A 24,518-nucleotide genomic window follows, 5' to 3' on the forward strand; every position below is an offset into this window, starting at 1 on the left:
TATTAGGCCACTGATATGGTGGTTAACGTTATTTCATTTATTGCCAGATGACAGTTTTAAAACTTAAAAGGTAACAGAAGAGCATAAAAATAAATAACTGAAATGGTAGTTGGATCTGCGCTACTATTGGAAACATGTAGCTGTAATCATCCAGGTGTTCTGGGATTTTTTATTTCACTGTGCAAATGGAACCTTAAACCTTGTGATAACCTTAATTTGTGAATTGATATTTGTTTGTAAAAATGTTTAACTATTTTACATTGGAAACAGGAAAAAAGAAGAAGACAACATTTTAGCAACATGTTCTTGCAGCAGTGCATGTATGATTGTATCACGGTTAACAACCAGACAGCAGACAATTCACAGCCAGACAACATGGAGATTGTTGAACGGAATAAGTTAAGACATGGACCATCACACCGGTATACAAAATATGTTTATATAGGTTTAATTCATTTGTTGCAGGCAGTGATGTATTCAACAAATGATAACAATTAATAACAGACACAGTTTTAAAGCATCGCAAGTTACAAATGAAGAGCACAAAGTACTGAACTCATTGTATACAAGTAGCTGAAGTTTGCTGTGCTTTATCCTAACATTACACAAAGAATGTCTGCAATCATTCAGTCAGAGACGACTGCACAAAATGTGCACTGTAAACTAATAAAAACATTATAAATGGTTACGAAATGATAAACAAGTGTAGTTTGTGTTAAAAAACAACTTTATATATATATATCCCATCCCATTAAACCTGCTGAGATATATAGAAGCATGAACTAAAATTCTCAGTTCCACCTGGTTCCACGCGCATGTCCTGGAAACTCATTAATATTCATGTATGCTCCGCCCACTAAAACGGGAAATCTCGGAAACCGAAAATCTCGTTACACCAGTGCTGCTGAGACTCTGTCCCCGGGATCCTCCGCTACACTTCACAGATGCAGAGGGGTGTAGTGACAGATCCCAGCAGCGTAATGTGTCACAGGAACTGTACGGCCACTGCAACAAAGCACAAGTGGCTGCTTTCAGTTTGTGGTGTGTGGATGGCATGTGAAAATTAATAAATAAGGCTATGTTTTAAAAAATAACAATATTTTATGTTATAAGGTAGTTTAGAGCAGGGATCTTTAACCTGTCTCTGCATTTTTCAAATTGAGTGCTGTATTTTGAAAGAATAGTTGACCCAACAGTGAAAATCTTCTAAAAATGTACTCAATCTTGGGCCTTCTGAGAAGTGGATGAGGTAGTTCCTTTTTTCGGAGTGAAATTGGAGAAAGTTCGCATCACATAACTTACTCAACAATGGATTCTTATGGGTGCCATCGGAATGAGAGTCCAAACAGCTGATAAAAAAAAGAACATCAAAATAACCCAATAAGTCTGTTGTTTCTGGCTAAAATATGAGTCTACAATCCATAGTAACACTTCCTCCAGTGAGAAAGTCCATTCCCATATTTGTTTAGAACTGTTTTGGACCATTTTGCTTGCATATGGTGTTTGGTCTGTGCATAGTTCTCTCCTGAGTCAGATGAAATAGTTTTTCACTGGAGAATGCAATATCATAGATAGAGGGTTCATATTTTGGTAAGAAGAAACAATTAAAAACATCTTGATGGATTTGTTTCTTACAAACGGATGTTTGAATTGATGAACTGCCGTTGTGTGGATTACTTGTGGATTATTGTGATGTTTTTATCAGTTGTTTGGACTCTCCTTCTGACGGCACCCATTCACTGCAGAGGACCCATTGTTGAGCAAGTGATGTAATGCAACATTTCTCCAAATCTGTTCTGATGAAGAAACAAACACATCTACATCTTGAATGGCCTGAGGGTGAGTACATTTTCAGCAAATTCTGATTTATAAATGTATTTTCATACTTAATTGCTTACTTATGCAAGGCCATTAAAGTAATCTTTATTGATATAAAGCTATAAAGTCATTTACTTGTACATTACATTTGAACTTGACTTAATATATGTTAAATGTAAGAAGGACAGAGAAACATTTACCTGAACATAACCTTTAGTTTAAGTTAACTTAATATTGTATATTGTAGTTTGTTGCATATTGTGTTTTATAGCATTTTTTTTTAAATATACATTGTTATTCAGTTCATTTAGTGACTGCTTTCTAAACACAGTATCCGGTGCTTGGTGTCTGACTTCCTGGGGAATATCCAAAATTATACTTAGAACAAGAAGCAATGACAGCAATACCAAAATGACTTTTTACATGCATTCCCCTCCCTTGAGCATTCTACCTTATTGTTTATGCTTCAGTGCTTGTAGTTTTCTTTATTTCTGATTAAATGGTGGCAGGAGTATTCATTGTCATTGTTTCAGTAAGGAAAAGAGAAACTTGTTTTTAGAAAGGGCTTGATAGGAAGTTCACCCTTCAAGCTAGTGTCTAAATATAGTTCTAATGTGTGAGCAAAACTGTGAGCTTAGTTGTTCATGAAAGAAACGCTTTGGTCATCAGAAGCATGAGAGCTGAGCCTTAGAACACTAAGTGACAAGACGTTTTATGCACCATCAGAAGTAGTCGACTTGTTAGTTCCTCAAAACAGTAACATTGATTTGTTATGTGAAAAACTGCATGCTGACTCCGTGCTGACACAATATATTTCTCACTAGTGTGCACATTTATTTAGCTGTAGAAGTGTCACAATAATAAATAGCTCTAAAGCACAAATATTGATATTGTTCATGATAACGTACATACTTTATTTTGGACTAATATATAGCATAGTTATGTAGGCCTGTAAATAAAAGTATTAATGTATGTATCTAAATTATCTCCATTAAATTTGTTTCATATGTGTTACTACTTAAATATTCATAACTTAAGTTTTTAGGGCTTACACAGCTTATGTCTGTATATACTTCTGAAATGTATCTCAGCTCAGATGTTCTTCAGCATGATGTAACTTTAACTACCCATCTGTGTCAGAAATAGCTACAAGTATTTAGTTGTGCTGTCGGTTTGAGTTTTCAAACTCCCTGAAGAAATCAATTCAAAAGGACAGGGCGTTCAGTTTCAACTCTGTCATGTTTCTGTTCTTACAACATCTCCGCGGGAGTGTACAAAATGTCACAGTAGGAGTATGTTCTGTAAACAGCAATTATTGATGGCACATAATTGCAAAAGGTTGTGGGAATCATCTCGAAATCAACTTGTTTGGTTGATTATAGATATAATATGACATGATCATCATGATTTCTTCCTGAAAGTGCATTTCAATAAATTAATATTGACGACTGTCCAACAGATTTTGTATCGGTGTGTGAAGGAAGATTTAGCGAGATGGATCTATGGATATGAACTGAATGAACTTGACAGAAAATATGGAAGGAACCTTGGAGAGGCACACTAAATAATCCACTATCCACTTGCGCCATCTACTGGATGTGTTTCATGTTTTGTCAATAACATGCTTAGCAAGCAGAAATCCCAAACTTTCTGATAAATTAAATCACTTTAATGCATTTGATGAAACAGACACGCTGTTTTTATAAGAACAGTACATACTTTATGTACTACGTACATATACGTAGATGTTATATTGACGGAAAATATATATTTTTTTAAATAGTGATATAAGAATTTAAATAAATAAATAGATAAGTAAATAAATGATTAAATTACGTAAAATATTAAATATAATATAAAATAAATGACAAAAAGTATATGTGAAAGCATATACTTAGTAATTTTTAACCTTTTTTTTTTTTTTTTTTTTTTTTGCTTGGGAAAAAAAATCTATGGCTTTGGTGAAAATTAACTCATTCTCCTCTGACACAATGCTTTCGTATTTTGTCATAGTTTTTATAGCACATTTAATTTATTTTAACATCGCAGTTTTTTAAATGCTTTCATATTTTATGTGGACGAGCCCGGCTGCATACGTCATCAGCAGGTGAAAGGTCATGTAGGGAAAGATGGCGGCGTCCAGGGGAGCAGTTGTGTTAAAGACAGTTAAGAAAATTATTGTCCAGTTTTGCCCCTTTGAATCTAATGTTCGCTCCACAAGGTAAGAATACTGTACATACCTCGATTTAGGCTTCTTTAAGTGATCATGGTTAATGCTGAACAGGTCTGTCTGGTGTGCATGACCATGACTTCAGGAGCAGGTTTTGTCCTCCTGTAATTGCGTTCATAAGGACGAAGTATATGATGCAAATGACACTTATTTAGGTGTCGCTGTTGGTTTTTAGACATTTGGTTTCAGCGTTCACAGCAGCACTCGCCACTTCTGGACTGTTCTCCACACTCGACGTTTAACATGCGTGCATCACTCGTGCATTTTAAAATGCACTAGCATACGCAGATTATGTGCGATAATACGCACAATAAGTGTTAAAAGTTCTACGAACGTGCTTATGATATTGCATAGAAACAACATAGATCGAGATGCTTGAACTCTGTAATGTTATGTTTTGTCCTCTGGCGCCCCTGTCAGTCTAAACGCGGTAATTACAGCAGGCTGCCAAATTGTTTTGAACTAGTACATCTAGAATTTTCGTACTGTTCTTGCAGAATATACTTTGTAAACTGTGCACAGTTGGCAAATTGTATTGAAAATGATATATGCCATTTGCAAATACTGTGATGAGGTCACGTAGCATAATAATGTTTTAAATGTTTTATTTGCTATACTAAGAGGAATATACAGCATATAGTTTATACTGTATATTGCTTTTGTAAATTGCAAGCTAGTATGCCGTTCCAAACATGCATAATATCTGAAGCAGGCTTCATAGCAATTCCAAATGTCCTTTTCTGGCTCCAAATGGTGATTTAGTGTGCAATTATGTCAGTAAAATCATGTGCCATGAAATTATTCTAAACGTTTGGGGAAAGCTATCCTAAATGACTCTTAAATTTGTTTTTGATGACAAACTGCTCACTTCGTATCAATGACATTAATTGTGAGCTGTCACGATAGTGGTTCTTATCCCTCAAGTGTTTGTTGCATAAATGAAATGTAAATTTAAAAGCATAAGTCAGCAGCACCGCAAAAAGCCTCTTCATTCCATCACATCTCTTGTATTTCTTACATCTGCTTCCTTCCTGCAGAGAGTTTCTCATCATGGTCGGGTCTGAAAAAGCCAGAGCCACAAATATGAACTGTGAAGTTATCACAGAAGTAAAGCATGACCGATCACAACCTATGATTGACATCACATTTTGTGAGTGACTGAACTGTAAATCCAATATTGTAGAGGAGCATACGGCATAGTGTCATTTCATGATGTATAATGCATGTTTTTGTGGTCTCTTGCAGTGGATGGAGAGAGGCTGGTGATGAAGGGATCCAGAATAACCACTCAAGAAATGCTCTCAGCTTTACAGACCCGATGCAGTGCTAAACACCCTCAAGCTAAAGCAGGAGACAAGAAGTAGTCTATTCTGTATTATGTATTTATATGTCTGTGGATGTGTAATAAAATTGTTATCTGTCATGTCTTTGTGAGTTGACTCTCACTTTGTCCTCAACAGTTCTGGTGGGACGTATGAAGTAAATCAACAGGCCTCTATATTCAGACCGGGAAAATCTCTACTTGTGCTTAATCCCAATATGATAAATGTGAATCTGATTTGACCAAACACATCTGTAGGTTATTCAGGTAGTTAATGCATAACATGTAGTACTGAAGAATTTCTGCTGCTGGATTTTGTAAAACCTACAAAATATTGAAAGGATGCTAACTGATATGTTATTATTACACACCTTTCATTACTTTTAAAGAATAGTATCCACACAGTATTCAGTAAATAGCATGTTAGTATTCCATTCTGAATGTGTCCAAATATGCGTAGTATTTGAAGCTGGACTCATAGTTTCCTAGTTCTATATCCAAATCATATTATTATTATGATAAATATATTATTATATTTATGTGGAAAAAATATGCATGTGAATTCATTTGCTATTAAATTATTATTGAATGCTTTTCCTAGTTATAGGCTAATTACGTTATTACGTAGTTATTAACGTAAATATGCATCTTTTGTGTTCAGTCAGCCACTGTGAGGAAAGGTCTTCTTTTCGTTCAGGAAAGGTTTTGTCTCATATTTGGTCAAACACGTAATTCTAAAAATATTCAGTCTGACCATGTGCAATTGCTGCAATTTTTTTTTCTTTTGGCCGTATATGTGGTCCGAAAAATGCGAACCCTTCCCCAGTTCTGAGTTGCGTTTGCGGGCGGGAGGCTGAGGAGCTCCGCACAGTGACGCTGGATCATCTGATTGGCTGGTGTGAACATGCACGTGCTGGAGGAGCTGTTGAAAAAGCCCGCAGTCATTCGATCAGATCAGATCAGATCAAATCTGTTGCTTGCGTGACAAGGATCATCATCCGGAAAAATGGTTGACAAATTCGTGGGAACATGGAAGATGACCACCAGCGAAAACTTTGACGAGTACATGAAGGCTCTAGGTATGATTCTTCATAATTTATTATCAATGCAAATGCATGTTATTTAGCAAATCTCTTCAGGCTGCTAGATGCAAAAGAAATAAAAAAATATATATATATATATCTCTTCAGGCTGCTAGATATATATAGATATATTTGAATAATTTTGAATATATATATATATATATATATATATATATATATATATATATATTGTAAATTAAGATTTAACATGCGCATCATAAATGTAGCCTACAGTAGGTTAGGATTCTCACACTGTTGTTGATGGTCACTAATAAAAAGGTGTTTCGTGACTGAAAGAAGGGCATCTTCTTTTTCAGGTGTGGGTTTCGCTACTCGTCAGGTGGGAAACCGGACTAAGCCAAACCTGGTCTTGTGTGTGGATGATCAGGGGCAAATATGCATGAAGTCGCAGAGCACATTCAAAACTACTGAGATCAAATTTAAACTCAACGAGTCATTCGAGGAGATCACGGCGGATGATAGAAAGACTACGGTTTGTAATGGAACAGACGTGCTGGTGGTTTGAAGCGGATTGTCGTGTGAAGTTAACGGGCTTTTCTCTCTCTTTATCTGCAGACTGTCGTGACTCTTGAGAACGGCAAACTTGTGCAGAAACAGACCTGGGACGGCAAAGAATCGACGATAGAGAGGGAGGTGACGGATGGGAAATTAATAGCTGTAAGGATGCTCTTTATTTATGAAAATTAATTTTATAATATTTTTCATACAAATGTCATTATGTAATGCTGATAAGATAATTGCCAATGCACATTCAAAAGGGTTGTTGTTCAACTATATGCATATTCACAATAGTCAAATAGTCAAATTACATAATGTAGTTTTTTTTTATTTGAAAGAAATTCTATAGAAATTACAGTTTGCACTTTTATGAAAATTGTAATGAAATTAACAAATATTGTTAAATATAGTATTATATTTTATATAAACAAGAATAAAAAGAAGAACAACAATGCTTTTTATTAACCGGCAATATTTTAAATGGTGAGATATAGGGGCGGAAAGGTAATAGAAGCTTCTGCATTGAATATATATATATATATATATATATATATATATATATATATATATATATATATATATATATATATATATATATATATATATAATATTCTTAATTATAAATTACTTTCTTCTGCTAGAATTTGCAGAATATACAATTAAATACATAATGGAAAAACCCTGATTTTTTAATTGAACATGAGTCTGACTTTTTTTTTAAGTTTATCATTAAACTATAATTTTCTCAGTTGTTCAAATATAATAATTTTAAGGCGGTTAGCCTTAAATATAACATAGTTGTAAATTATGTTTAAATGTACAGAATGTTAGATTGCTAGTCATTTTTCACCATTATTTGAGTGCTTTCTCAGTTTATTTTTATAACCATATTCCTATTTTGACAGAAATGTGTAATGGGTGATGTGGTGGCTGTGAGGACATATGTGAAGGAGGCATGAAGTTATCCGATCTGGATTTGAAGATGCCAGGCTCAGTTCAATGAGCATAAAGACAAAGTGAAATGTTATTTCTCTGCTGAAAATCTCTCATTTTTGACACCAAAGCAAATGCATGCTGACCATTTTAAAATGCATTTATTATCAGTCTTTATGGTGCTTTGAATAAAGTTGTTTTTATTTGCCTTCAGCTGAGTTGTGGTTTGTTGATTCCTGCTGTTTTAACATAGGCGTTTGTCAAAACCGTTTTGTGTGAACGGTTTCAAAAAATCTAGGCCAGAGATTTAACGTTCACATTAAGGTGTGTTTGCTATGAAAGATATCACATAATACAAGGCGTGAGATGATTAGACCTCGCCTTCTAACGAATAATATGATGTTTTCTCAACTGTCAAATATGTCACATCCATAAAAACATCCAAGAAATCCCTAAATTAACCACTTTCCCTTCAGTTTCCCTGCTAGCATAGTCTTCCATCTTTTGGCACCCTTACATATTTGTTAACATTTCTCAGAACATGATAAAGTATTAATAACGGTTTAATTACTCACATTTTGTAAGATCTTGGCTATGAATCAAAAGGATAAAGCACTCCTTAAGGAGCAACAATGAAAGAATTTTCTCACAGCATTAAATTATGTAGTGTCTGTTACTTCATGATTTGTTGTTCATAAGATGGCCATTGTTAATCTCTGGAGATTAATAAAAAAGGTTGTGGTATTTAACTGTATACCGTACTGTCTTTTTGAAACATTCTTCTCTAAAAACGAGAGTTAACATCTTGGTGAACTCAACTGATCATGTGATTTATCTTCATTAAACTATTCAAAATAACTCTTGTGTGTCCATGTCTTTAGCACTTCACCTCAGTAGAATGAAGACAACAAGAGAGTTAAACTGTTACAGTGGACTGTGTTCAAGGTTACAGAGGATATGTATTTCTTTCGTCCTTTTAGTAGAACATTTCCCTTTTTGAACATAGTTTTAGCATGCGTAACATAACTGGAACACAGCGGGTCCCCAGAGTCATTCCTTTTGACCTACACAAAGAGTAGAGAATGTTCCACCAGTGGCTACTTTCCCAGGACAGGAAAGTGTAGAGATACACTGATTGAAATTGACTGCAAAAACAGCTGAAACAGGTGGTTTATGAGCCAGCTCTCTCTGTACAGCCTATTCAATAAAAACAATGCATTTTCCTATTACCCAACCTGTACAAAGTTTAAACAGTGAAAGGTGGTACTGGAAATGTGTTTTGTATGCCTGTAGATTTTATCATGGTTCATTTTTCAGATACATACTATCACATTCTAATTCTAACACAGCCATTCCTATCTCATCTGACTTGGGTTTGACCTGATGCGCTGTCCTTGCCATGCTGAGATCAGAAGAGTTGAGCACATGGAATGATTTACTTCATGAAAAGATATTTATTATCATAATGAAGGAGCCAAAGATCAGGGAAGTTAGATTACAAGCAATAGGTTTCATGTTTGTTATTAGTTACAGAATTAAGAGAAAAGTGCTGTTGCCCCAGTTTTATGTAAGAGTTGAAAATTAAGACATTAAAAAGACAAAATGCATTATAATAATGCATTATTTCCGCGTCAAATTTTGTTGTTAAACTTTTGCTGAATTGAAAATTAGGCTAAATCATTCACGCCAGGGGTGTCAAACTCCTCCTGGAGGGCTATTGTCCTGCAGAGTCTAGCTTCAACCTGCTCCAACACAACTACCTTTAGTTTTCAAATAATCTTGAAGACCTTGATAAGCTGGTTCAGGTGCGTTTAATTAGAGTTGGAACTAAAAGGTGCATTCACGCCATGCTGTAATTACTGTAATTAGGAGATTCCATCTTGTAAAAAGCATTCACGTCCTCATAGAATTTGTAATTACAACTTGTAAACTGGGAATACTCTGTGAGCTACGATTGAGCGTACCATGTGACCGCTGTACCCCCTGACCGCCCCAGATTCATTTAGGCTCTATGATTAGGCATTGATAGTACTGCCATAGAAACACTTAATTACATGACAACAATGATATACTAAAAACAGAAAAGTTTTTTCTTCAAAATCTGCAAAAACAACTAAAAATGCTGTATTACTATGAATTCCAGGCCAGTAGAAATAAGGCACCATATGCACACGACATTAGCATTTTCACTCATTTGAGTTTTCGTAGTTTACACAGAGATGTTAATGGTATTGTTTTCACAAACATGCACTTTGAAACCCATTTTTAAAAGTTTGCCTTTTTATGCCCCCAAAACCGCAAATGAATTGCCAAAACACTTAAAAAGTTTTACGCCATTCATTTAATTCATAACTGATTTTAATGTGAAAAGAAACATTACGCTTTTTCCACATATCACACATACGAATATAAGTAAATGTGTGCCAAATAGTGCAAATAGTTAACATTGATTAGAAAAAATATTGTTCTTTCATTAATTTAATTATTGTTCTTTTTTTTTTTTTTTTTATTTCTTTATTTCATTTTTTAAGTTTTTAATTTTTTATAATCCTTTAAAAAGAAAGACCATTACCCCCCCTCCCTCAAAAAAACAAACAAACAAAAAAAAACTTGTCACTCTCCAATGTTTAAGACATTGGCTATTGCTGCATCTGAAATTGAATAATGTATAGCATGTACAACATTTGTTTTGAAACTTGCTTTGTGACTGTAAAAAAAAAAAAAGTTTTATATGTGAATGTGTGTAGCATGAATGAAATACAGATGTACTACATCCACCATGTTGTAACTATCATGTGACGTCTGGTGTCATTTGGGTTGCTTCAATGTCATTCACAAAGTGTCCATCAGATGAGTATTACATATAGTCTCAACAAAAATAGTAGGGTCACTTTATGCCTTCTGTTTTATGAACACCATGAATTCGGACATACAACTCAGCTTAAATACTATACAAGTAAACTTCTAAAAGAATTTCAGATAAAAAAAAAAAATCATATTTTATGTCCACACATTGATTTTTTTTTTCTTTTTCTTTTTTTTTTTGGCAACATGGTGAGTAGTGATGAACAGATAAACCGGTCATTATTGACTGGCTAGAGCAGCAGATCTTGTGCGAGTCTGTGTAATGCATTATGGGTGTGTACTGCTTGCGGGATGTCTCAGTATTGTGTGTCATATTCACAGGGATCCTGTCTTAGTATGTTGACCCGCATACTGTTTTTCTTGTGCAGATAACACTGCAGGAATGAAATCATATCCTTTGAGTAACATCTGGAAAGCTGCACCACAGGACAGGGATTGCTCCCTTCCGCTCACTTTCCTTACACTGGAACGGACAATACTGGTGTACAGCAGCATCTGTCTGTGTCTGAGACCAGAGCCAAGGTTACAGTCCCTCAAACTGCAATAAAACAGTTTCCTCTGTTATTCACATATCAGTAGAGCCTCTTTTACACACTGTCAAGGTTATAAAACCTAAAGAGACCCACACTGATCTGATAATAGTCATTGCATGTCTGGCATGTTTGTAACTTTCTATAGTTTATCAGTGTTATTCTTCCTGAGGCCTACCGTGACCTCAGTATTTTAATTGGTTAGTTCATGCCTGCACAACAGTAGCTGATATGTTATTGCAAAATGCTTTGATTTGCAAATCAATCTGTCGACATGACAGCTAAAAGGGTTTTGGGTTCATCCGGTTGCCTGGTGGGAATCAGGGTTGCTATGTGTCAGTTGAGTCAGGGCTGATATCGGCAGGGGCTTCTGGGAAGCATGTTGCTATGCAACTATAGCCTATTGGGCTCCAAATCCAGCTTGGAACATAAAGAGCTACAATGGTCACTGAAGGAGGGACGTCAGTGGCTAAAGAATCCAGTAATTAGTACATGTTTATAAGAAACTGGGCTGGAAGATTGGAGTGCACAGCTGATCTCATGCGTTAGCAGTCATGGCTACAAAATCTAAGAAATATTTCTGTTATAGTCCAACAGTAAATGAATGACAAAACAAGACGGAGAAAGAGTGCATGGTGGAAGTGAGACATATAATTTATGAAATTATTCCATGTTTTATGAAAAAAGGTTGATTAAAGATTTCATGCATAAAGAGAAAAAATAAAGATTCCATAATTATTGTATTACCCTTTTTGTGTGTGTGTGTGTGTGTGTGTATATATATATATATATATATATATATATATATATATATATATATATATATATATATATATATATATATTAGGAAAATATGGAACACAAAATTAGATATTTTGCACAATGTATGAACTGTGAAATACATACTACCAGTATGAGCTAAAATAAAAATAAATAAAAATCAGAAAAAAATAAAGTTTTGGAAAAGAATATGGTTGAGAATACTGAACTAAACGAGACAGAATGCATATTAATAGTGAGACATAAAATGTAAGAAATTATTCATGTTTGGTGAAAAAAGTTGAAGATTTAATGGTTAAGGAGAAAAAAATATATTTTGAGATATTTGTAACAATATATGAACTGTGCTTAAATGAAAATAAAAAATGATGGTAATTCAAAATCTTCTTATGTGTTCCATGGGGAAAATAAAATAATATGGAACAATAAAATTTACAGTTTTGCAATGGAATATGAAGCTAAAATAATCTAGCTATGAACTAATCTAACTAACTTAACTAATCTAACTAACTAAACAAACAAACATTTAAAAAATGGAATTAAATGAAAAATAAAATGAAAACTGGTTGCTGTCCCTTTTATACATAATGGTTTTTAATTAAAGAAAGTATGTTTTTAATAAAAACACAGATCATTTCATTAATATTTTATGTTTATTTGTTGATATTGACTTTTATGTTACATTTGCTTTTAGACTCAAAGAGAAAGCTTTCTTGCATTTCCCTTCATTACTCAAGACGGATAAAGCATGAGGTCAGCTGTGTTTAAGAACACTCCAACCGCGTCCAAACTATCCCTTTAACCTTGTTAAGGTGGGATGCGCCTTGAAGACTGTTTCAGCTGAATTCCTTCCTCCTCCTCTGGATTCAGTGAGGGCATGTGATCTGTATTCCCAGGCAGAGCCCTACTCAGTATGGCGCCTTTATAGTACAACATCAAAAAAAGGGCCAGTCAAGACAGTCACAGATGTTCATCCTACATGACTGTAGAGGGGTTTCTCGAGGGCACAATGGTAACAGAGCACAATTGTGACCTTGAACTCTTTATTATTGAATGCTGAATCCACAGTGTAAAGTTGGCTTCCCCATCCCAATTTCTGTCCAGCATGCCAACTGTGACTATCAGATCTATGACTGTTTTTAACGCAACATGGAAACTTGAGGACTGTTTTTGTGTTTGAAACTGTGGCTCAGCAGGGAACACTGTGAATCTTCAAATATGGGACCAGATAAAGCCTGAAAGGAAGATCAATTAATTAGCCCATTAGTTTTCCTTTTTTTTTTTTTCTAAAAATCATACGTTTCAAATCACATTGGATGAATTTAAATGAAACAGCCACCTCATCAAATAGTTACATTTCAGGTTACAACTGAGTTCATAATGGGTTAATAATTATATATTTTTAAAGCTATGTTAGTTGTAAGTTAGATTAACACTTATTTTCTGAATGAACAAAGTTCTCCAAACTCTTTCCGTCAGCGTCTTTGTTTTCAGCTGATCAATTTCAATACATGTCAAGCAATGAAAAAGTACTTTTTTCCTGTTGAAGGGGAGTGAGAGGATTTGACGTTTGAGCATCTTGTGTTTAATCCTAGTTTATATATATATAAAAAGATATGTCTTATGTGTTTTTATTTTTAAGAGCATGAGTCTGGAGAACAATAGATCTGTGAACACCCTTTAATTACTTTCAAACACGTACTTCCACACTCTGTAGGGGGAGATAACACCGGTTTGTGATAGCTCTGAGGAAAAGGAAGCAGTAAGTCATTCACTGACCTTTCTTCTTACTGCTTGTAAACAAACCACTTATGATTGTACTTGTATTTAACCCCTGAAACCCCAAGGATTGAGATTTATTTGAAACACCAAAGAGGATTTGGGGTAATTTAGTAGAAGTTCACCAAGATATCACCACCAAGTCACACCTCAGATCAATGCTATTTCAAGACTGACAAATTTAGCTCATTACAATTGTTGCTCAGTGCTCAATATACATTGTCTAAATGTGGAATACAAAGCAGCTTTGAAGTGACTTCTGCTTATAGGCTTTGTCTTCACACAGCTGCAAGTATAGCAAACAAACATTTCCAATGGGTTAGATGTTCTGGAATGCATTATGTCTTTTCCCACGGCTAACTTTTGATCCAGAAAAGCTGAGGGGGAAGTGGTTCATGTGATCAGACAGACAGGGCCACATATAGGGCTGAGAGGTGCTCTGAATGGATCACAGAAAGGGAGGTGGTGGGAGGTATATGAGCTCTGACCACATGACGCCAGGCCCCTCACATCAGTGCTCACCTCTGAAATGTTGGGAAGCTGGCATAATTAACTTTATGGGGTCTCTGTGACAACAAATGAGCACATATTTTATTAAAAAAGGATTTGCTAGCTCTTCGTTCTCGGTTAAGGTACAAATGTACGTAAGCAGTCGACATATAAGGAAGAAGTAAAAAAACGAGCCCCCCCCACCCCTTTAGATTAGTTTTCCTTTTTTGATATATGGGGAGAGGTCATGAAACACTTTTGAGTCATTCGAGAGACTGTGGAACAAAACATCGCAAAACAAAACAAAACAATACACATATTTTTTGTACTTTTAAGCACAACAAAACAAAAACCAAAACAGAGGGGGGAAAAGAGAACAACAAAAACAAACAAACAAACAAACAAAACAATACATGGAATTTTTGTATTTTTAAACAAAATAAAACAGAAGATAACAAAACATAAAACAAACAAAAATAAATGCATGGAATTCTTATACTTAAAAAAATAAATAAAAACTAAACACAAACTCCAAAACAGAAAAAACAAAAACAAAAGAGAATAGATAAATAAAATACATACACGTCATTTTTGTATTTTTTATAAATAAATAAATAAATAATTTGTCACACCACCAGACCAATTAAAATGAAATGAAGGCTAAAAAGCAGAAACATGTAAAAAATTGTGACATGAGTTTTGATTACTTTTCCTTATTTATCAGTTTTAAACAACTTTCATATTAAGGCTTATGATATGTTATGCATCTACTACCCATACCCAGATTTATCAATAAAGTGTTTATCAGGGACATATTTGTCATTTAAAAAAAGTAATACAATGATATTAGACGTTTCTAAAGTAAATATTGTGTCTAAATGTATTAGTCTCATGTGTTAGATCTCTGCAGTTAAATCTCGGTGTGAGTGTGCTGATATCACATGATTTCCTGCACTCTGAGTCAGTGTGCTGTCATCACATTTTCTTAACATCAACACTGAAAAACTGGCTTTTATAGACAAAAAACGGTGAGACATTACAGAGCTTTGAGCTTAAGACATCAAATCAGCAAAGCAAAGATGTAGGCATATCACCGCAGGATGAACTTTTATCCTTGAAGTCATCTGAAATCATTTGCTCGCGTTTTTAAATTCATTATACCATTGTAGTACAGAATTAATATAGAGATTTCATTTAGTTTTTGTATTTAAATTTTTTTTTAGTTTATAGTCTTTAGTTGGTTTTTGGTATGGTTTTTGTTGTTGTTAGGTTTTGTGTTGTTGTTTCATGTATTTAATTTGTTTTTTCTATTTAATTCCTCTTATGGGCTGTGTTGAGGCTTGCAATGGTAGGGGTTTCTTTAGGGCATGCTTTGAATTAACCATGAAATGATGAACCAAAATTGGCATTTTACATTTAAATGTTCTTTAATTGTGCAGATTTTTTTGTTAATGTGCATGACACAGAGGTCAGCTAAGGTTTTGAGTCACTTATTGCCTCCACCCTCCCTGAACAGACGCTGCACAGACTCCTGACACAATCGCAATAGTAACAAAGCTCAAGCGTAAGACAATAAATTAGAGTGTATTGGTGTTCTCTGCGTTTGTGATTTCATTTGGAATACTTTAACCCTTCGTGATTCTTTGCTTCAAGCCATACAGATACTATGATTATCTGTGTATCGACAGCAGGCAGACACACTCACACACCTCGCTCATAATCCTCATCTGGTGGCAAGTTCCATGCAGGTCAGCGTTTGCTAGACACAGCTTTTATTTGTCCCTGATTATTGCTGCACAAGTCACCTCACATCCTGTCAGAGGTGATCATCCTCACATGGGCTGATTCTATTCCGCCTGGGGGCCTCCATTCAGGGCCCAGCACAGTCACTAGGCCAGCCAGACCTTACTCACAGGCCCAGGGCAGCCCAGTCAGCAAATACAACACCAAAAGAGAATGAGAGCAACACAGAGACATAAATACATCACAGTTTTTTAACAACTGGCCACCACAACAGGCATCCAGGGACAAAACAGGGTTGTTTCCGGCGGACAGTTTTTGAAGCCTTTGACCCTTTTGCACTGACATGCAGATGTCTAAATAAGCACAATTTATTTCATTACACCTGCTATCATGCAGAAACTGAATTTGGGACTGCTCCCAAGTACTCAAGTGTGTACAATTCCTTCCTCCTTTCTATTTCTCAACATTTAAGTTTGTAAATCTGTGTCATTACACTTATTTTTGTCTCTATTTGAACTTACAGAAATCCATTTAATTTTATTGAGAATAAATCAGTTGATTACCATAACCAAAATAATGTGAAAGACATTGTCGCCACCTAGTGATGAGTCTCGACAAGTTTCACTTTCAAAAATGTAAATGGTTTTGAGGAACCAATAACATTTAAATTTATATCAATTTAAATGTATAAACGAAATTTTCAATATAACGTTGTGCCAATATTATAATCTTTTTTGTTTGTTTGTTTGTTTTTGTTGTTGCAATTACCAGCTCATTTTAAATAGTCTAGTCATTCAGTGTGACAAATTATTCAAGAAAAATACAAACATTCCATATAGTCTCAATTATTACGAGGACTAAACTCTGCACGCATAATAAATGTAAAATAATTATATGTTATGTTATGTATATATCATATATATATACAAATGGTAAGCGATAAGCCAAAAAACATGGTACAGTTTTAGAAATAAAGGTACAAAAGCTGTCACTGGGGATGTACCTTTTCAAAAGGTACACTTTTGTACCTATTGGGTTCTAATATGTACACTTTAAGTACTAATATGTACCTTTAAGGTACAAATATGTACCTTTTCAAAAGGTACAGCCCCAGATACAGCTTTATACCTTTTTTTCTGAGAGTGTAGGGTAGAGTGGAGGAAAACGTCCCCTTGGGGTAAAATGCCCCCTACTGTATTTCCCAAAAATAACCACTGAATAAAGTCGAGATACATTTTTTTGTTGTTGTTGTTGCTATGGACTACGTTGACAAGAGTGATGTAAGTATTCACCAGGAAGCTTAGACTGGTGACCTGAGAGAAAACAGATTTCACAGTGATCTGATTGTCAGCAGTAAGAACAAAAGTGTTGTAAAGCTTGTTGTTTTGTTGAACATCACAATTATATATGATATGAGAATAGTAAGTGGATAGTGAGTATGTGTTATTTAAGAAAACTATAATTATATTTTCATAATGACTTTTTTTTTTTTAATCTAGTCTGCGGGGTGAACCGGCCCCCTGAGGAATGGTTTCATTACTGTAAGTTACTCTGTTTATCCTTACTCTGTTTATCTATCCTTTGTTTTTTTTTTCCCATCAGTTTTCCATCATAGGTGGTTGAATAAAGATATTTGGACTTCATGTTTAAAAACGACCTCAAGTTAGCATCAACTAACAAGTTTTATTTTTTATTTTTTTTAAAATAGGCTATTATAATTTTGTAATTCATAATTATTGATTATATTCTTTTTAATTTCAAGTTAAAACTGCCTGTACTCTGATTTTGCTGTAAATGTATAAATCAAACTGCTTTGTCAGACTTGGTACAAATGTCATTTTGGTTAAAAATCTAATAACATGAAAACTCTGGACATTTTTCAAACTTGGTTTATAATTTATGTAATTGTCACTAAAACTATAACTATTCCGGACACATTTAACTTTGGTTTCACAAAAAAAAAAAAAAAAAAAAAAAAAACGGTTTGTAAAAATGTATAAGCTTAAATGAAATGTACCTTATGCTGACGGAGATAAACGTATTAACTATAAAATATAAACTGACACGCGATGATATGAATAGAGGCTATCATCCATGTCTGAATAGAAACAGTTGGTGGCGGTATGTGCCTATGGTGCGGAATACGCCAAAAATTCCAAAGAAGAAGTAATGATACAAGAACACGATCCACTCGACAGCGCATGCGCGAAATCAGGAGGACGATGCGGCGCAGACGCACGGAAGGGCAAACGGGGAACTGAATTCTCCGGAACAAGTGGATCTCCAAATAAGACTGACAAAATAAGTAAACATGGCGGCGAAGAACAGGGCGGAAGAAACGGTCAAAAACAGTCAGGGGTCCGATGACAATGACAACATGACAACGACTGAGTACTGCCAGCGGCTGCAGCAGTGGATGTGGCGCTATTACAGTGGCTATGTGAGCTGGCAGAGCTGGGTGCTCATGTCCGCGCCGCTCGTTCCTCCTCCTCAGTTCGGCTGCCAGGCACCCGGCGGCAGCTCCACAGCTGCGTGTGCCGCGACGCCCGCTGACATCGCCGCTTGGTATAACCAGACGAGCAGCCCAGCATCCAGCCGTCCAGCAGCCTCTGCCTCATCCAGCACTGCTGAGAGAGGGCCAGCACAGCCTGCAGGTAACGCTACTGTCCATCCACTGCTTCGAGGAATGTTTCTTTTCACTGTTTCTTTTATGCTACCTCTGAGCAGCATCAGACAGTCTGTGTAAAGACACCTCACTGCCAGTTTAGAAGCTCTTCTGTGCCACCTTTGCAATGCAACTATTTGTCTCAGTATCGTAGTCATTTAGTACCTGCAGTATTACAGGTATATGAAGTGCAAAACCAAAAGTTACACCACATTTAAGATGAAACAGATTTACAAATAAAGACTGTTAAATAAAATGAAGATTATAAAATGTATATTTCCTGAAATATGTGATACTGTAAAAGCCTTGACACACAATGACACCTGTGCACCAGCTACTGTCACTGCACCTGTAGAGGCCAACCTTAATTTACATGCCACATAGTATCTTCTAGTTTTTCTTATATCTGTTGAAGCATTGGAGTTAGGTTCTAACTTCATGGTGCTAACTTCATCCTTTGTTCTTCAGGTAGAGAGTACACCATCCCCTCCCCTCTCCGTAGATTTCTGGCTGAAACTGTGGATTTCTTCATTCTCTTCTGTGTTAAGGCAACCATAGTGTTGTGGATCATGCATCTCAGTGGAATGAAGTGAGTCAAGAATGTGTTGAGAACAAGAAGGGAATTGATCAAGTATGAATTATCCTTCTTGAATCATGTATAGTTATAGATGTACGGTTGTATATATACAGGTAAATACAGCATATTGTGATAAAAATTCATTATTTTCCATAATGTAATGATAAAAATTAAACTTTCATATATTTTAGATTCATTGCACACCAACTGAAATATTTCAGGTCTTTTATTGTTTTAATACTGATGATTTTGGCATACAGCTCATGAAACCCCAAAATTCCTATCTCAAAAAATTAGCATATCATGAAAAGGTTCTCTAAACGAGCTATTAACCTAATCATCTGAATCAACTAATTAATTCTAAACACCTGCAAAAGATTCCTGAGGCTTTTAAAAACTCCCAGCCTGGTTCATTACTCAAAACCGCAATCATGGGTAAGACTGCCGACCTGACTGCTGTCCAGAAGGCCATCATTGACACCCTCAAGCGAGAGGGTAAGACACAGAAAGAAATTTCTGAACGAATAGGCTGTTCCCAGAGTGCTGTATCAAGGCACCTCAGTGGGAAGTCTGTGGGAATGAAAAAGTGTGGCAAAAAAACACTGCACAACGAGAAGAGGTGACCGGACCCTGAGGAAGATTGTGGAGAAGGACCGATTCCAGACCTTGGGGGACCTGCGGAAGCAGTGGACTGAGTCTGGAGTAGAAACATCCAGAGCCACCGTGCACAGGCGTGTGCTTTTGAACCAGAAACAGCGGCAGAAGCGCCTGACCTGGGCTACAGAGAAGCAGCACTGGACTGTTGCTCAGTGGTCCAAAGTACTTTTTTTTCGGATGAAAGCAAATTTTGCATGTCATTCGGAAATCAAGGTGCCAGAGTCTGGAGGAAGACTGGGGAGAAGGAAATGCCAAAATGCCTGAAGTCCAGTGTCAAGTACCCACAGTCAGTGATGGTCTGGGGTGCCATGTCAGCTGCTGGTGTTGGTCCACTGTGTTTTATCAAGGGCAGGGTCAATGCAGCTAGCTATCAGGAGATTTTTGGAGCACTTCATGCTTCCATCTGCTGAAAAGCTTTATGGAGATGAAGATTTCGTTTTTCAGCACGACCTGGCACCTGCTCACAGTGCCAAAACCACTGGTAAAATGGTTTACTGACCATGGTATTACTGTGCTCAATTGGCCTGCCAACTCTCCTGACCTGAACCCCATAGAGAATCTGTGGGATATTGTGAAGAGAAAGTTGAGAGACGCAAGACCCAACACTCTGGAAGAGCTTAAGGCCGCTATCGAAGCATCCTGGGCCTCCATAACACCTCAGCAGTGCCACAGGCTGATTGCCTCCATGCCACGCCGCATTGAAGCAGTCATTTCTGCAAAAGGATTCCCGACCAAGTATTGAGTGCATAACTGAACATAATTATTTGAAGGTTGACTTTTTTTGTATTAAAAACACTTTTTCTTTTATTGGTCGGATGAAATATGCTAATTTTTTGAGATAGGAATTTTGGGTTTTCATGAGCTGTATGCCAAAATCATCAGTATTAAAACAATAAAAGACCTGAAATATTTCAGTTGGTGTGCAATGAATCTAAAATATATGAAAGTTTAATTTTTATCATTACATTATGGAAAATAATGAACTTTTATCACAATATGCTAATTTTTTGAGATGGACCTGTAATATCACCGTTTCCACAAGATATTAATTAGTTTTAAACATTGATAATGTATTTTCAATGCAGCATATTAGAATGATTTCTGAAGGATCATGTGACACTAAAGACTGGTGTATTGACTCTGAAAATTCAGCTTTGCATCACATGAATAAATTACATTATAAAATAAAATAAACTAGAAAAAAATTATTTTAAATGCAAATACTTTTACATAGTTTTACTATTTTTTACTGTATTTTTGTAAAAAGAGACTTCTTTCATAAACATTAACAAAATCTTACAGATTCCATACTTTTGAACATGGTGTATATACAGTATATTGTATGACAGTTTGTGTAACTCTGAACAGAGATATCTCCAAGTTCATGATGCAGTTTATCGTGGAAGAGATTGATGAGAACACATCACTGGAGGACCTGCAGAAGATGATGGCCGTGGCTTTAGCGTACAGACTCTTAGTGTGTGTCTATGAAGTGAGTGAACATCTTTCATGTTGTGAAAGCCACAGTTACAAGCCTTGTCTCTCAATCTGTTTTCAATTTACATTTTTAGATCAGTTTTATCAGAAAAATGAATAATCAGTCATTTCAGCCTTGTCATATTTTCACTTAGTAGCAGCATGTGGTAGAAAAACTCAGTAGTCTAAAAGTGATTTGAATGAGATATGAGTTTCTGTTTTTAAACAGCCCACACATTCCATTCAGTCTGTGTTCTGTCTTCATCTGCAGATCATCTGTATTTGGGGAGCTGGAGGTGCCACTCCGGGAAAGTTCCTGATGGGGCTTCGAGTCGTCACATGTGACACGACAGTCCTAGTGCAGCCGAATCGGGTTTTGGTGGTACCAGCATCCAGTGTCAGCTTATCTTCGTGAGTTATGTGTATATTTATAATGCCGTGGCCATATATATATATATATATATATATATATATATATATATATATATTATCATACCAATATAAGGTAGTATATATAATGCAAGGTAGTATATATATACCAATTAAGGTTTTTTTTGCAGCTCCACTGTTCGGGCTTTAAACAAAAACTTCTCCATCGCCTTCCTGTTCCCTATCTTTATCATGTTACTATTTTTCCAGCACAACAGAACTGTTTATGACGTTGTGGCTGGAACCATCGTGGTTCAGAGGAGAAGAGCCAGATGACCAGCCTGTGTGTGTCAAAATCATGTGAAAACAGCTCCTGTCAAGCATCAAGTGCTTAGAAATGTTCTCAGTACTTTTTTTTCCAATAATATCCATATAGTATTTCCTGCAGATTTGCACTAATGATCCATGTATTAAAGTCTGATCACATAGCTATTGTTTACAGCACTGAGAAATATCTGCTTTCTTAGAAAACAGCATACAGTATTTAATGTTGAATGATGAGTGATATCTAGCTCAAGACGTGTTTTATGTAGGCATGCTTGGAAATTTTATCTGAGTGGAATGTTTCACTCTAAACACCGGCTTAATCCACACGGTTTTCATAACTTCTCCCCAGATTCAAGCTTTACGGCCCAGACAAGTCTGTTATTAATCTTACTGAAGGCAGGGAATTGAGCTCGGCATTCATTGCGTATCCTTCCACACATGCACACAGACGTCCGGAATGTTCCATTCCTTTTGTCAGTTCAGTCAGAGGCTGATATGCCTCACTACATTTCTCAGGGTTTCTTAAAAAACCTGTTTTATGTGGCATACGTTTCAGTACTGATCTTTGATACGTGAAGAGTTAAGAACTGTATTTTGAAATTCACATTATCTGCCCTGCATTATTCAGCATGCTAAACACAGCTGTTTTGTTTTATCATTGTTCATAAATTCAAATGATTTAAGACCAGATTTGATACAGTGTATTAACCACTTACGTATTTTATGCACAAATATTGTCAAAACCATCTGGTGTGTGGCTAAATTAAATTAACTTCTCTGGGATACATTATCTTTCTCATGTTCTAATTAATGTTATTTTAGATACTATTGTATTTTTCATTAATATTTTGAATTGGTTTTTTTTCCCCAGTTTTGTTTTAATTTTAGTTAATATTTTTGTCATTGTATTATTGTTTTTTATTTATTTGTAAAAAATATGTCTGTAGTATTAAATATTTATTTCAGCTTTAGTTATTTTAATGCATCAAATTAATCTAAATGAAAATAAAAAATGTTGCCTTGGCAACTAGCTGAAATAAAGTTTTGTTATTATTTAACTTAACATTTATTATATTTCAAGTATTTAAAGGTTTTTTTTATTGGTTTTAGTTAACTATAATAACTGCTCATATCATCTCAGTATAGGGTTAAGCATGATAAAATTGATCAAGTATGAACCTATGCATAATTAAAACAAAAAATACTTATTTATAACCACTAGCTGGTGATAAGTGTTCATAAACGCAAGTTTGAACCCTAATTTGACAATCACAGTGGTGAGTTTTTCGAAACGCTTCAGTTACCCAATCAGATTCCATAGATACTAGTGACAGTCCACACATTCTCACAAGCAGAAAATGTTTCCAAGCTGATCACATGCCAATCAGGCAAAAAACTGCGAAATTGCACTGTTCTGGTAAGAATGACTCATCATTGATTTAGATCTTTGAAATAAATATTACATCTTTAACCATAAGGCCTGTTTTTTTGTCTTTCTGTTTTGCCCCTTCTGGTCTCTCCGGAGGTCTTGGAGTCCCAGGGGCAGTTCCTCGTAATCAAAACCTTGTGGACCAAATGAAGAAAACAGACACAAGGGTTGTCTTAGGACATGGATGTACACGCCAACTTACACTCACACACACTTACTGATAAAGCAACACTTTGGTGTGGTTTTGAACAAACACCACGAGATGATTCAAGTTAATCTGAAAATACATTATGAATTTGTAGTTCTGTGCCTGTTTTTACAACCAAATCACTAACCATAAACCTTTTCACAAATATGCATCCACACCACTAGGTGTCAGTTTAAGTCAAACTCAGGATCACAGACACACACCATGGTTTTACATACTTTCACAGTAAAAAAAAAAAATGTTAAAAATGCAAATGTCATTGAAAGCATATGGTGTTCTGTTTTTAATTTAAGAGAATATCTTGCTCTCTTTTTTTTGTACGGTTTGCCAGCTTTCCTCAGAGACAATGTATCTTTACTCTCCCACAGCTCCACCAATCTGCCTGCCCTTCATCTCTAATATGAATTTTACTGGGTTGCACATCTGGTTTGGCTGTCCAGCAGTGCTTGGCAAGGCCATTGGGTTCACAGCTGCTGGCTCTTCCCACATCCTCTTCAGCCGGGATTCTGGTAAAGCCGTCCCCATGGATAGTACTTCACCCTGCTGAGACGAATGATTGGCGGGCTCAAGACAACTTGATACGGCTGTTTTGTTTGCCACTGAGCCGCAGCTTGGAACTGACAGCATGTTGAAATTATTAGTTGCATTAGTCTTGATTTCCAATGTGAAAATCAGACACTACATTTAAACACAAAGTGCCACAGGAGCATCATCTGAGTGG

At 35.7% G+C, this 24,518-nt stretch overlaps 3 protein-coding genes across 3 annotated transcripts; all 3 read left to right on the plus strand.

Annotated features, from left to right (window-relative positions):
- Positions 1-3,895: 3,895 nt before the first annotated feature.
- LOC109111485 (39S ribosomal protein L53, mitochondrial) lies at positions 3,896-5,475 on the plus strand. Its single transcript, XM_019124427.2, has 3 exons — positions 3,896-4,039; positions 5,086-5,198; positions 5,294-5,475. Exons 1-3 carry the CDS (start codon positions 3,948-3,950, stop codon positions 5,410-5,412), a joined length of 324 nt encoding a protein of 107 aa, XP_018979972.1. The 5' UTR covers positions 3,896-3,947; the 3' UTR covers positions 5,413-5,475.
- A 799-nt stretch (positions 5,476-6,274) lies between these two features.
- LOC109111484 (fatty acid-binding protein, heart-like) lies at positions 6,275-8,116 on the plus strand. The gene is made up of 4 exons (XM_019124426.2): positions 6,275-6,448; positions 6,769-6,944; positions 7,028-7,129; positions 7,876-8,116. The coding sequence occupies exons 1-4, from the start codon at positions 6,376-6,378 to the stop codon at positions 7,927-7,929; spliced, it is 405 nt and encodes a 134-aa protein (XP_018979971.1). The 5' UTR covers positions 6,275-6,375; the 3' UTR covers positions 7,930-8,116.
- A 10,160-nt stretch (positions 8,117-18,276) lies between these two features.
- Positions 18,277-22,943, plus strand: LOC109053372 (protein FAM8A1-like). Its single transcript, XM_019070773.2, has 5 exons — positions 18,277-18,743; positions 19,223-19,343; positions 21,357-21,480; positions 21,736-21,875; positions 22,025-22,943. The coding sequence occupies exons 1-5, from the start codon at positions 18,401-18,403 to the stop codon at positions 22,167-22,169; spliced, it is 873 nt and encodes a 290-aa protein (XP_018926318.1). The 5' UTR covers positions 18,277-18,400; the 3' UTR covers positions 22,170-22,943.
- The last annotated feature ends 1,575 nt before the right edge of the window (positions 22,944-24,518 follow it).

Source organism: Cyprinus carpio, chromosome A19 (genome assembly GCF_018340385.1).
Source record: "Cyprinus carpio isolate SPL01 chromosome A19, ASM1834038v1, whole genome shotgun sequence".
NCBI lineage: Eukaryota > Metazoa > Chordata > Actinopteri > Cypriniformes > Cyprinidae > Cyprinus > Cyprinus carpio.